The sequence below is a fragment of the Gigantopelta aegis genome, chromosome 3, assembly GCF_016097555.1.
Source record: "Gigantopelta aegis isolate Gae_Host chromosome 3, Gae_host_genome, whole genome shotgun sequence".
NCBI classification, from domain to species: domain Eukaryota; kingdom Metazoa; phylum Mollusca; class Gastropoda; order Neomphalida; family Peltospiridae; genus Gigantopelta; species Gigantopelta aegis.
The window spans coordinates 86,620,341-86,635,411 of NC_054701.1; the positions used below are offsets into that span (position 1 = coordinate 86,620,341).

The 15,071-nt window shown below is 36.7% G+C and overlaps 1 protein-coding gene across 1 annotated transcript; it reads left to right on the forward strand.

Moving 5' to 3' along the window:
* The first annotated feature begins 9,028 nt into the window (after positions 1-9,028).
* On the forward strand, positions 9,029-15,005 carry LOC121366551 (universal stress protein Slr1101-like). Its single transcript, XM_041490948.1, has 4 exons — positions 9,029-9,247; positions 9,691-9,783; positions 11,546-11,652; positions 13,410-15,005. The coding sequence occupies exons 1-4, from the start codon at positions 9,142-9,144 to the stop codon at positions 13,620-13,622; spliced, it is 519 nt and encodes a 172-aa protein (XP_041346882.1). The 5' UTR covers positions 9,029-9,141; the 3' UTR covers positions 13,623-15,005.
* The last annotated feature ends 66 nt before the right edge of the window (positions 15,006-15,071 follow it).

Below are 15,071 nucleotides of genomic sequence, written 5' to 3' on the forward strand. Positions count from 1 at the left end.
CACTCCCCATTCATTATTATACATATAACCTGCACTTCCCAGTTCATTACTATACATATAATATACACTCCCCATTCATTACTATACATATAATCTACATCCCCATTCATTACTATACATATAATCTGCACTCTCCACTCATTACTATACATATAGCCTACACTCCCCATTCATTATTATACATATAACCTGCACTTCCCAGTTCATTACTATACATATAATATGCACTCTCCACTCATTACTATACATATAGCCTACACTCCCCATTCATTATTATACATATAACCTGCACTTCCCAGTTCATTACTATACATATAATATACACTCCCCATTCATTACTATACATATAATCTACACCCCCATTCATTACTATACATATAATCTGCACTCTCCACTCATTACTATACATATAGCCTACACTCCCCATTCATCATTATACATATAACCTGCACTTCCCAGTTCATTACTATACATATAATATACACTCCCCATTCATTGCTATATATATAATCTGCACTCCCCATTCATTACTATACATATAGCCTACACTCCCCATTCATTATTATACATATAACATACACTCCCTATGCATTACTATGTTTATTAGCTGCACTCCCCATTCATTACTATACATATAATCTGCACTCCCCATTCATTACAATACATATAACCTACACTCCCCATTCATTATTATGCATATAATATATACTCCTCATTCATTATATATATATATATATATATATATATATATATATATATATATATATATATATATATATATATATTGAATAAATAAATAAATAAATAAATAAAACGTCGTCAACGGGACCCCTGTGAAACCCCTATGGATCCGCTAGTGTAATATATAATGCCCTGCCCTTAAGGTGCTGGCTTCTTCGAGTGTCTAGCGATGTCGTTAAACAAAACAAACTTTTTTTTCTTCGGGTGTGTATGCGTGATTAAATGTCGAATGTTAATGTCAGCTAAAATGTCGGGCCTCCAGGTTGCACTATTGTGCCTTCTGTTCTCATTTATACATAACAATAAGCTTGTTAAGCATATCTTTAGGTCTCCAGATCAAATCTTTTTTTTAAATAATCACTTAGTTTGCTCCCATGAAGTGTATTTTAAGTGTATACTAGATTTGGAACCAATTTTTCCAGATTTGATTATCTACCTTGGTGTAATTTGATGATTTATTTTATTGTTAATGCTGTATTATCCAATGTTAATAGCTAAATGATATGCTGGATTACAGATTGTAGGAATACATCCAATATACATATTGTATTGATCTGGATTAGAAAATAATGCAATAAAATAGATGTTCGGGTAATTATGTCACTTAAAAACAGGTTTTTTTAGTAATGAATCAAAAATAAATATGCGAAAGCTGCATGATAATTCCAGATATTACAAATTTTTAAAACCTCCAACTACAGTAGGGTATACATAAAATATAGTCAGGAATACTGGTGGCTGCCAATGGTTTTGATGGTCCAATTTGAAAATCTGCATAGCTGATGGATTTGAAATTCCCGCACATGGTAACTTGAAGATGCCCACAGTCAGCATACAGGATTTTCTTCCAACAGTGATGTGCAGGACATTAAGTCATTACTTCATACAGATGCAGTCATGTTGGTTTTTCCTTCCTCAGACATTGTATTTTTTTAATACTGATATTTCTTTGATGTGCCTATTGAGGTCTTCATAATCTAGGGGTCAGTCAAGTACATGTGTTTCAATGGAATAAGTTTAAGGAGTTGAGGTACTCTGAATAGCCATGCTGTCTCTACATATATAGCTGAGCACACACACACATCTGACAATAAATATCTTCAGGAGTATTATTTTTAAAAAAATATTTTTTTCAAATATGACATATTGCATTTGTACAAAACTGTACAAAATACATGTGTTTTGTGAGGTGTACATTAAATTAGGTTGCACTGTAGAAACAACAGTTTCAGTGAGGTTGTCAGTTTATGTCAGAAGACACCAGATCCTGGTTGTCATAAAAACATGATTCACCACCTTTTGAAACATATATGTTATCAATATAGGTTGCACTATACCAATTAATTTCCGGCTGGGTCGAAGTTAGAGGTGTACCGAACTTTTGATAGAGAAGTTAACACCACAAGTCCTGTGATTGGTTATAAATGTGAGTGTGTTGGTTGTAAAAAAAATTAGTTTCATCTGGGCTAAAAATGTATGCAATTTTATTTGATGTAGTACCACCGTGTCAAGTAGCCTTGTGCTTGGAACATGTATGGGGTACCTGTAAAAAAAAGTACTAAAATTTTGTGCGAAACTAGGGGTGTTGCAGAAACATCTGGTTATACCGAAAATGAGCCATGAAAGGTACCATTTTCTGCAGTTAATACTTTGAGGTAGGGGTTGTAGTACTGATATTTATGGGTCACAGTTTGGTTGATATATTGCATATAGTGTTTTTAAACACAAACGTTAACATGGTCGCCTATGGGATTTGAATTGGTATAGTCCAACCTCCAGTGGACGCTAGGATATCTACGGGAGATAACCCTTGCAATCTTCTGGACTCTAATGTACGACCGTACTTATTCGTCTATGTTTGTGGATATAATATTAATATATATTTATTAAAAAGATATTTATCTTTGACATTATCAATAACAACATGATATTAATTACGATGTTGGATTCTATGCACGTCAAATGCCCTAATTTATTTTCCTGCAGTATGATATTAATATTAATTAAGTGTCAAACCGCTACTAGTGCATAAACAACCAAATTTATAAACATGAATCGACAGCAAATACACATATATAATTCATCGTAGTTTACGTTTAAGAGATGAATACGACTGGTATATCAAAAGTCGTGGTATGTGCTATCCTGTCTGTGGGAAGAAAGGAAGGGAATGTTTTATTTAACGACGCATTCAACACGTTTTATTTACGGTTATATGGTGACGGACATATGGTTAAGGACCACACAGATATTGAGAGAGGAAACACGTTGTCGCCACTTCATGGGTTATTATTTTCGATTAGCAGCAAGGGTTCTTTTATATGCACCATCCCACAGACAAGATAGTACATACCATGGCCTTTGTTACTCCAGTTGTGGAGTACTGGCTGGAACGAGAAATAGCCCAATGGGCCCACCGACTGTCGATCGCGCAGCAGGCGAGCGCTGTACCACTGAATAACGCCCCGCCCCTTTCTGTGGGATGGTGCACATAAAAGATCCTTTGCTACTAATCGAAAAAAGTAGCGGGTTTCCTTTCTAAGGCTATGTGTCAAAATTACCAAATGTTTGACATCCAATAGCCGATGATGAATAAATCAATGTGCTTTAGTGGTTTCGTTAAACAAAACAAACTTCGGTATATGGTTTAGTTAAACTGATATGACAAAATAGGAAGGAAGCAAGGAAATTGTTTATTTAACGACGCACTCAACACATTTTATTTACGGTTATATAACGTCGGACATATGGTTAAGGACCACACAGATATTGTGGGAAGAAACCCTATCGCCACTTCATGGGCTACTCTTTTCGATTAGCAGTGATATCTTTCATATGCACCATCCTATAGACAGGATAGCACATAGCCTTTGGTGTACCAGTCGTGATGCACTGGCTGGAGCAAGAAATATGCCAATGGACCCACTGACGGGGATTGATCCCAAACCGACCGCGCATCAAGCGAGCGCTTTACCACTGGACTACGTCTCGCCCCTGGCAGGACAGAATTTTATTACACTCATGCCATTCTGCAACGGCGTAAGAAGAACATACATAGTCTGACTTCGACAAGATGGTTTACAGGATGATATAAACAATACATTTCTTGGTACATATATAAACATAAATACGAAAACAGCTTAAATGTAAGTGTGAACACGACTGTTTTTGTCAAACCATTATAAGGCGGATGTGTCAGTGACGTCACAGTAAGAATAAGCAGTAAGAGCGTTAGCAACGACCTAACAGCGTCCTTAACGTGGCCGCAAGGCTCAGTGGGTAGGTGTAAACCACTTACACCGACTAGTGATCCATAACTGGTTCAAAAAAGGCCATGGTTTGTGCTATCCTGCCTGTGGGAAGCGCAAATAAAAGATCCCTTGCTGCTAATCGGAAAGAGTAGCCTATGTAGTGGCGACAGCGGGTTTCCTTTCAAAATCTGTGTGGTCCTTAACCATATGTCTGACTCCATATAAACGTAAATAAAATGTGTTGAGTGCGTTGTTAAATAAAACATTTCTTTTTTTCTTTTTCCTTAACGCGGGCGTTCGCTGTGGGCGTTTTCTTGGTCTATGCAACGGTATTTTAATATGGTAGCAGTATACAGTTAGCTCCCTTGTGTACCTATCGCGCAAAGAGTTCGCTTATTGGTTTTGCACAGATCCATATTTGAAGGCTAATTATTTGGAATATGAAGTAAATTCTTAAGCTTAGTGATAGCCAAGGAGTTATTTTTTAAAATGACAATTGGTTTTTCACCAGCAGTGTAAACGGTTTAGCTGTAATGAGGCTTGGTATTCATACACCAGGTTTTCAGTGTGACAAAAGTTGGGCGTGATCAATTTGGGTAATCTTCAAACAAGCTGATTTTGTGACAAATTTAATAGCTAAACCTTTATTCTAATGAGGGTTTTTGTAAGGTTTGATGAGCAATGTTTCTATAAATATATGTGTGATATCCGCCAACTCCCGCATGTATGAAGATTCACAAATATCAGTACCGTGGTCTTCTACCTAACATTCGGTTTGCTCGTGGCAAACAATCCGTTTCTTAATGTTAGGCTCAGGATGTCAACTGTCAGCAGAAAGTTAGCCAACTCGACGGTTGCGTAGTAATTACCCCCAACAATTACTCCCGACTTACGACGGGTGCGCTCAGATTAACAACTAATGGGTTATAAGACGAGACTCGAGCTGTAAGAGCGCTCAGACTAGCAACTGGACATTTGCAGAAGTCGTGACAGCAGAACGTCTGATTCTATGATAACGTAACAACAAAACGTGGCGCGAACGCACGGTTAAGAAACATAGGGCATATTTGTACTTTTTTAACTACACTTCTGCTTTATACCGGTATAACTGTTACACGTGTGAACGCTCGCCATTTCCAATCAAAAGTGTTTCGGTTTAAACCAGTTTAACTTGTGTAAGTGTGAACATAGCCCATACAATGAAATTAACAGTGTTTGCTCAGAATTTAGTCAGGTAGTAATTTGGTTTTAAAGTTAGTGTAGTCTGAGTACTGATGTCATCCATATTAGATTAATGCATATTTTTTAAAACATACCTCCCAGAGCTTTTTGTGCCTAAAGGGGCAAATCAATTGATCTTACATAATTTAAGGATGCTGATTTTTCAACAAAAAAACAATATGTTACCATCTAATATTTCCATTATTTATCCTTTAAAAGTCAAGATGGTCGCCACATTATCTACTAAAATATGAAATGTAATGTCTAGATTTCTAACTGAGGTGCATTCATAATATTAATACATGTAGTTATTCCTATGTTTTATATGTCTAATAATTCATAGATGTTATCTTTGAAGTGTTTTTGTTAGTTATATGAAAAATAGATATAATATGTCTGTCAATATAACCAACAAACTGTAACTGAATTCTACAAAACATTATTATTACGTCTACGTAATATTTTTGTTTATAGATGCATAAATTTCTGTCTCCTTGGATGAAGATAACTTTTACCCTGGTTCTATGAAATATTACATAGAAATCCAAGATGACCACCATGAACCTACTGAAATAGAAAATGCAATATCTCGACTTCTTACTGGGATACATTCACGATATTAGTGGCTCTTCCTATGTTTTCTATATTATGAGGTTGATATATGATGGATCTGCAATATTTTAAGCAGTCGTATTTTCATAAAATTAGTATAAATGCAGAAATGACTAATACATTGAAAGCATAAGATTAACAGATGCATTAGTCTTGTTCAGTCATAATTTGGTAAGAATAATATATTAAAAATATAATTAATAGTGATTTCCCTAGAAATTTGGCAAGGCATGGTAGACCAAACACTTTTGGGGCATTCTCACCATTTTCGGGGCACTTGTTTTTCATAAAAAATACACAAAAATTAATTGAAATATACATTAATGTAATGTATGTGCTTGCATGGCAAAAGATATAAAAGGCATATTTTATTAATTAATAATACCATTTTGGGTGTTTTATAAAGGCAATTTTAGAATTACTTATTGAAAAAGGCTTGTTTAATCTCAGGACAGCATGGCACTGATTAAGGCAAGATGGTGCTAGACTACTAAGGCATGGTGCTGCACCATGCTAAAACAAGCTAGGGAAAACACTAATTAATAGTAAAGTTAACAATTTGAACTTTGGTTGGAGGAGATTCCTGATAATGTCAAGGTCACATTAAGTTATGGTGAACATTTTAGAGAATTTTTGTTGCTTGGCAAAATAAGGTTTATTAAATAAGGTATAAGATGAAGAATAACATTCCAATGAAACAAAGATAATTGTTTTAGAGATTTCTTTAAAGCACTGTGTATGTTTTAATGTGTTACTTTACCTGAATAAATGTTATTTATTTTACTATTGTTCAAATCAGGTATATTCGTTGATAATTCAACATTATGATTTATTTATATACTGACACACATTGAAAGGTAAGGAAACTTGTTTATATACTAGTATTTCTTTTATTGTAATACATGATCCACATTGTTATTTTGTGAGTCAGCTGAAACATGATGATATGTATTCACAGATTTCATAACCAGTTTCTACATCTATATAGTACAATAATTAAAAGTACTGAATGGTATTTTTTATAGATGTCGCAGTGTTTATTAAACTATGGGCGTTTTAATTCATTACGGGTCAGTATGTTAATGGCATATGTCATATTACTGCAGATGCAATTAAAAACAAATGAGATGCAGCATTTTTGTTGTCACATTCAACCAAATCAAGAGCCACATTTAAACGCATAACATACAAACCTGATTAATATTAAAATATATCCGAGTTGGATTTTTTCAACGTTATGTTTCCTAAATTACTGTGGATAGTATAAAAATGTTTTAACTATTTTGACAATTTCTTCTGAAATGTACGGGAACCAGCCAATACTTATTGATACAATGTGGGTCTCAATTCTGTGTTCTTTTTATGTTTTATTTAACTGCACGCACAACACATTTTATCTTCCACAGTTATATGGGGCCGGACTTAAAGTTAAGAGCCACACAGATGATGAGAAAGGAAACCCGCTGCCGCCACTCCATGAATTGCCTTATTCGATTAATAGCAACCGATGTTTTATATGTCCCGTCCCACATGAGACTCATATTCATATTACCAGGATTGTTTGATGGCATCCAGGGCCGTACCCTCCGGGGGCAGTGGGGAGGGGCAGTTACTCCCCTGAGAATCTCACCTTTTTTTACTCCAGAAAATAGCATACTCATCTCAGGTTTTAATTTGTATAGTTTTTCATCTGTTTATATTTGTTTATAAAAAGTAGTGCCCCCCCCCCCCCCCCCCCCGGATTTTGATCAGGGTACGGTACTGTCATCCAGTATGCCATTGGTAGTAGCTCACTTTTCCATATGATATCACTGCATCGTGGTTAGATAATATGGAAAGATGTTTTAATAACATATACACAGTATTTGTCACACAAATATGAAGATGCTATGTTTCTTATAATTAATGCCAAGTTAGTCCAGCTAATAACAAAGAGCTCGGTGTGCTGGGGAAACAGATAATGTCTTATGAATGTGCTAATTAAGTGACAGATTGAAAGATACAGGTGCCAAATACCATGCAATAGCAGGTGATGACCATGTTATTTTAAAATGTATAGTACCAAACCAAATCTCATAGACGACAATAGCAAATGTGGCTATAACCTGCCACATGCACCGTTTCAATCAATGTTTAAATCAGAAACAAACATGAGGTTATGATGCCAGTTTGAGATATACTAGAATGCGCCCTTGACTACCCTGTTCCGTACAGACACTGTGGCACTATGTAGATGTTTCATACGCAATAATATGGTATGTAACGCCACATATATCTATATTCGTACGCATAAAGCTCACAGTCGTGCTATATGCAGCGCGCGCTATATGCGGCGTTACAATGGATCGTAAACTAATCATACTGTTCTGCATTTTTATATTATTTTGAATATATTTTCTGGACTAATTTGCGTTTGTGTCAAATACAGAATGCATGCTTGTATTATACAGTTTAGTTCACTAAACGTGACGGTCTATGTTAAATAGTGAATGCATACTTGTATTAGAACAGTTTCATTCATTACATGTGACATGGGCGTACATAAGGGGGGGGGGGGGGGGTTCGATGGGTTCGACCGACCCCCCTCCCCTGAAATCGCTTTTTTTTATAATTTAATATATCTGACATTGATATCTGACATTATTATATTTACTCAACATAGAAATATATGCCTAATATCTCTGCAATCTATTTTGGAACCCCCCTTTTCAAAACTCAACATAGAAATATATGCCCAGTATCTCTGCAATATATTTTGGAACCCCCGTTTTCAAAATCCTATGTACGCCCATGTGTGATGCGTCGTATTAAATACAGAATGCATACTTGTCAGGGGCGTAGCGTGAGCTGGACCTTGGGGGATTCGAATATGAACCAAGTGGACATTTTCTATTTTGTTTTTGCATCACCAGAAACTCCATATGTATAAACCTGTATGTTTTATTTCTGACAGCGGACCATTTCCTTCAGCCCCCCAATCCCCCCCCCCCCCGCCCCCCAGCCTACGCCCCTGCTTATATTAGAACATTTTAATTCATTACATGTGAAGCGTCGTATTAAATACAGAATGCATACTTGTATTAGTTTCATTCACCAAACACAATGCCTGCTTGTATTGGCGTCGGTCATGTGTCACGGTCTGTTTCCATTTTCACCATAAAACGTCAAAACAAATATTTCAGCTCATACCGACCTACTTTCGGCTGAATTATTCTTGAGTGGCTGGCTTATGGGTATACGATCCTGAATGACAAATAGACAAACCGGTGTCGAATTCGTTTGACCTTGTTTCGTGTGGGGGGTTTTATTTTCAAAGATGGCTGCTGCACAACAAGAACATGACGGGCTGGCCGTGCCCCCGGGAAGCCGGGTGGTGGTGATCGGGGTGGACGGGAGCCCCTTCGCTAACTACGCTTTTGACTGTGAGTATCCATGGACGTTTTGTTAATCAGTGCATTCTGTGTAATAGATTATTTCAATGTGGGTGTGTTGAGTTGTACGAATATCCAGTTACGACAGGAAAGAAATATTTTGTTCAACGACACATTTTAAACCCTCTATCTCACACCCAATCAGTCTCAGTCTCTCTCTCTCTCTCTCTCTCTCTCTCTCTCTCTCTCTCTCTCTCTCTCTCTCTCTCTCTCTATATATATATATATATATATATATATATATATATATATATATATATCACTCACTCACTCTCCTCTATCGCTTTCATTCTCTCTCTCTCTCTCTCTCTCTCTCTCTCTCTCTCTCTCTCTCTCTCTCTCTCTCTCTCTCTCTCTCTCTCACTTTCTCTCTTCAACTCTAGTTTATTCATTCATTCATCTATTTATCTAATTATCTATTTATTTATTTACAGGGTACGTGGATAATGTGCGGAGTGATAACGACTATGTTGTGTTGGTCAACTCTCCGGAGATGGGTGAAATCGTGAAGTCATCGTGGAACAGTAGTATGTGTATCACGTGACATATATCACGCAAACATTAACACAGTAGTATGTGTATCACGTGACATAGCATGCAAACAACACAGTTGTATGTGTATCACGTGACATATAACATACACACATTAACACACAGCAAATATTCAGAGAATATCTAGTAGCCTCCGTGTATCATGTTACAGATATAGGGTGTATACTACCAAATCAAATCCCATAGACGACAATAGTAACATATGTGGCTAAAACTCCTACCTGCAACGTATCAACCGACATAAACGCCACGGATATAAATACTACCACCCCTTACACTTAAAGTGAATCAGAAAAAAATGGGGGTCAAGCTGCTCGTTTCTGAGATAACGGGTAGCGTCTATGACTACCCTAGTTTCGCACAAAATTCGAGTACTTTTTTTTACAGGTACCCCATACATGTTTCAAGCACAAGGCTACTTGACACATTGGTACTAGATGAAATAAAATTGCAATTTTTTTTAACCCAGATGAAACTATTATTTTTTACAACCAACACACTCACATTTATAACCAATCACAGGACTTGTGGTGTTCACTTCTCTATCAAAAGTTCGGTGCACCTCGAACTTTGACCCAGCCGGAAGTTATTTGGTTTAGTACTACCTATAAGCACAAATACAACACATAGCTAGATAGTATATAGTTTATGTATCACGTGACATATGCAAATATAAATATTACTGTATCATGTGACATATAGTAGACACTAACACAGCAAATATCCAGATAGTACACAGTGCGTGTACCACGTGACATAGAAGCACTAAAACACAGCCAGTGCCTAGATAGTACATGTATTTAGTACTTTTATCACGTGACACATATTGGGCGGGATCTACTTCACACGGTAGACCGCTCGCGTTGAACGATCGAACCACCGCAGTGGACCCATTCTCCGATTGGGTTGCCTCCCATCCCAGCCAGTTCTCCACAACTGCTATATCAAATGGAGTGCTATATCAAATGGAGTGCTAGATTCGCTGCTAATGGAAAAATATAGCGGGTTTTCTCTAAGACGAGTCAAAAATGACCAGATGTTTGAAGAAAGTGGAACTTTGACATCCAATAGCCGATGATTAATAAATCAATGTGTTCACGTCATATCGTTGAACAAAACAAACTTTGACTTGTAACGTATATCATACATACACTGGCACAGCAAATGTATACATAATACTTAGTAGACTACGCGTATAATATCTGTATCACTAGCCCGAGTACTCTGACCTTCGAGAGCTGACAGACATTTGGACGATTATGATCGCTCTCTCTCTCTAGTTCTCGAACGGCAGAGTACTCGGGCTAATGTATCACAGTGTGTGTGTGTGTGTGTGTGTGTGTGTGTGTGTGTGTGTGTGTGTGTGTGTGTGTGTCTGTATGTGCGTGTGTGTGTGTTTGTGTGTGTCTGTGTTTGTGTGTTTATGTGTGTGTGTATGTGTGTGTTTGTGTATCTGTATGTGTGTATCTGTGTGTGTGTCTGCGTGTGTGTCTGCGTGTGTGTGTATATATATATATATATATATATATATATATATATATATGTTATGCGTATGTATGTCTCTGTCTGTCTGTTTGTGTGTATGTATGTCACGTGCGTGTGCCTGCGTGCTAGCCCGAGTACTCTGACTGTATCTGTCAAAATGTCCCTCTAGCTTATACAGTCAGAGTACCTGCGTGCGTGCATGTTAACGTGTCTCATGTTAGTCCGTGTGTTATAAGTTCCATTATTTTACAGGTCTGTATACCTATGATAAAGACCTGCTCACGAAGATGTTAGACGAGGAACAGAAAGCAATCAACAACCATCTCAAATATTATCGAGACAAACTGTTACAAATTGGCGTGAGTGTCTTTGATTGCCACCTTGTTGATAATGGGAAAATGTAGCGGGTTTCCCTCTAAATTACCCAATGTTATACATCCAGTAGTCGATGGTTAATAAATCAATGTGTTTTAGTGGCGTCGTTACACAAAACAAACCCTAACTTTGATTACGAGTAGCGTGTTTCCCTCTAAGACGAACACCGTCATATTTATTACCAATGGCAGGACTGGGTGTAGTATCTGTTCTATCGGTGCACCTCGAACTTTGACCCAGCCGGATGTTATTTGGTTCAACGCTGCCTGGAGGATGCCGCCCACGAACGTTTAGAAAAAGAAATGATTTGTGTAGCTATATTACAGCACGTTAACACTGACAGATCGTCTGCTTGTTTTGCCACGTGATGTTAAATATAGACGGGATTTCCTCAAGCTACGAAAGGAATTCCATCTGAGAATTTTCTCAAAACAATAGTTATGATTAAACTAAAATTGGTTTCCAATAACAATTTTACCTGGTACACCAATAATAATTAAATCAAATTATAGAACTACTGGAAAGATAAAACACAATTTTATGACGCGTTCTGTCACATTCTCTCACTAATGACTAGAAAGGCAGTATTTAATGCACTTTGAAGTTTGTCACGGTCAGTTGCTATCTGGTAAACTGATTTATTATATAACATTTAGTGAAATATCTGAAATAAAAGTGACGGTAACACATTTCAGAGTGAAAATTTCACTATTTCACTCCAAAATGTGTTATCGTCACTGTAGAAAGTGTTATCTTCACTGTAAGAAAGCCGGAAATATTTTGCTGCTGGTATTTTAAAAATAAAGGTAAATTGCCAAAAGTTATATAATAAATAGAACATTTTATGTTTTTTGTCAAATATGATTTATATCTCATCTCGTGAAGTTTGCAATCATATCACACTTGTCGCGTAAGCGCGACTCGTGAGATATGATTGCAAACTTCACGAAGTGAGATATAAATCATATTTGACAAAAAAAACATGAAATATCCTCTATATCTCAAATTTCATGAAATGATAATGACGTCATTGAGACACGTTCCAAGTAGTCACGCTGGCTGATTGTCAGGGTAGGGTAAAACTATAACTTAATAAACGTGGCAAGTTGTGAACATGCCCGAGATTAGCACACGTTCTGATCTTCGACAGCTCAAGCGCTAATACTGGAAACAGGATTGTTCTGTTCGGCTGCTCGTTTACCCTATCCATTCACAGTTAAGGCACGACTGCCCTGGTCACGAGTTTGCACATGGGCGAGAAATTCTGCCTATGGAAGAATTTTAATGTGTTATGTTTTTTTATTTTTTAGGTGTTACTTCTGTCATACCTACTAAGTCATATTGTTTTCCTTTTAGGGTTCGATATACATTCATTTGTTCATCCATTAGTTATCCACTCATTCGTTTGTTCATTCATCCATTTATTCAGTCAGTCAGTCAATCATCCAGTCATACATTCATTCATCCATCCATTAATTTATCTATCCACTCATGTATTTATTTATTCATTTAATCACCCATACATCCATCCGTTCGTTCTTCCGTCCATCCGTCTGTAGTCCGTGCGTCCGTCCGTGCGTTCATTCGTTCGGTCGGTCGGTCGTCCGTCCGTCCACACAGACACACACACATACACAGAGACATTCATCCATCCATACATACATTCAGTCAATCATTCATTCATTCATTTATTCATTCATTCATTCAATTATTCATTCTTTCTTTCTTTCATTCATTCCAGGCGAAAGGAAAGGTGAAGTTGATCTCAGCGAAGGAGCCCGGCCAGGCTATTTGCAAGGCGGCGCTGGAGGAGCACGCCGAATTCATTGTAGTAGGGACGCGGGGATTGGGCAAAATCAGGAGGACCATCACCGGAAGTGTCAGCGATTACGTCCTGCACCATTCGAACGTGCCGGTTCTCGTCTGCAAAAGTCCGGAACTGCACAAGAAGTGATATAGTTCAAATGTACTATATAAAAAACAGTTATAAATCAATGTCGTGTGCTAGGACCATCTAAGCCGTTCGTAGCTTAATATTAGGATTGTACATTACGTGTCTGTTGCAGACAATTAGTTTTTACTTTCATGCGATTTTGTTTCTGTTACCTATGATTAGTCTGTTACATATGATTGGTTTTTGTAAGATACGATTAGTTTGTTTTGTTTGTTCCACTTTTTTTTTTTTTCTTCTTCTTTTTTGAGGGGTTGGGGATATTATTTTTAAAAATTGGTACATAAACATACAGTAATACAGTACAACATATTATTTCAACATATACAACTGGCTTCTGTTACATAAAACATACTGTCCTATCGCTTATTACGCCACGAATTTTAATTAATAATATTTTGAGTATATGTATAAGGCCAACATTTTGGCGAGACGAAGCATTTGTTTTCATACATTTTGTGTCAAACACAAATTTACGTTTTATATACTTCGTTTTGACAAAATCTGATGTAATTTGAGAAGAAGAAAAACTGTGATTCATGACGAAAATCTGTTATCAACGGCAGAGGCATACTGCTTCCCTTTTTTTGTAGGGGGGTGGGGGGTGGGGCAGACTGATTTCTGCCCGAATTAAACGAAAATCCTCGAATCTGAATAACAACATTTATTCATATTAGCATGATTCCCATACAGCTATATAGGGTTAAAACGAATCAATACGCACTTTTACATAGGTTACATCTTATTTTGTGGATAGATGATGAAAATACATGGTTAAAAGGTCCCAGGTTAGCACATTTTGTCTGAATATCTCTGTCGTTTTTGCACGAATTTGATGATTTGCTCCAGCACATGGGGGCAGTCACCTCCTCCTCACCCCGCCCTCTGATCAGCGGCATCCATGACAAGAAATATTACAACTGATATGTTCTAACTTGGCATATCTCATCTCGCGCGACCATCACTTCATATCGACTGCTTCTACACGATCGTTACCTCGTTTTCACAACACAGTCTATTTCATTCATAAAATAATTGTATTGTCGAATTACTCGTCTACATTTCACGATAGACCTAATACAAGTAATTGGTTTTTTTTTATATAAGTAGCAATAAACAGAAGTTCAAAATTATTCTGGCCAGTTGAATGTTTTGCTAATGTTCTAATTTTTTAGTTCTGTGACTTGGTTTTGGCTGTAAATGCCTATTTATAAGTATTAGCCATCTAACATGTGATATAAATATTTAATTTGTTTAAAGAGATTAAAACATTATAGTTTCATACGTTTTGTATTTTGCGTTACTAGAAGGCTAATCGTCGACTTTTTATACATTACCTAACTTATCGACATACAATGTATTTATAATAAAATATATTAAAATAGACATATGTTTTAACTTGTTTTTAGTTTTTGGAGATTTAAAACCAACAGTTTCAATAAAATATTGTTC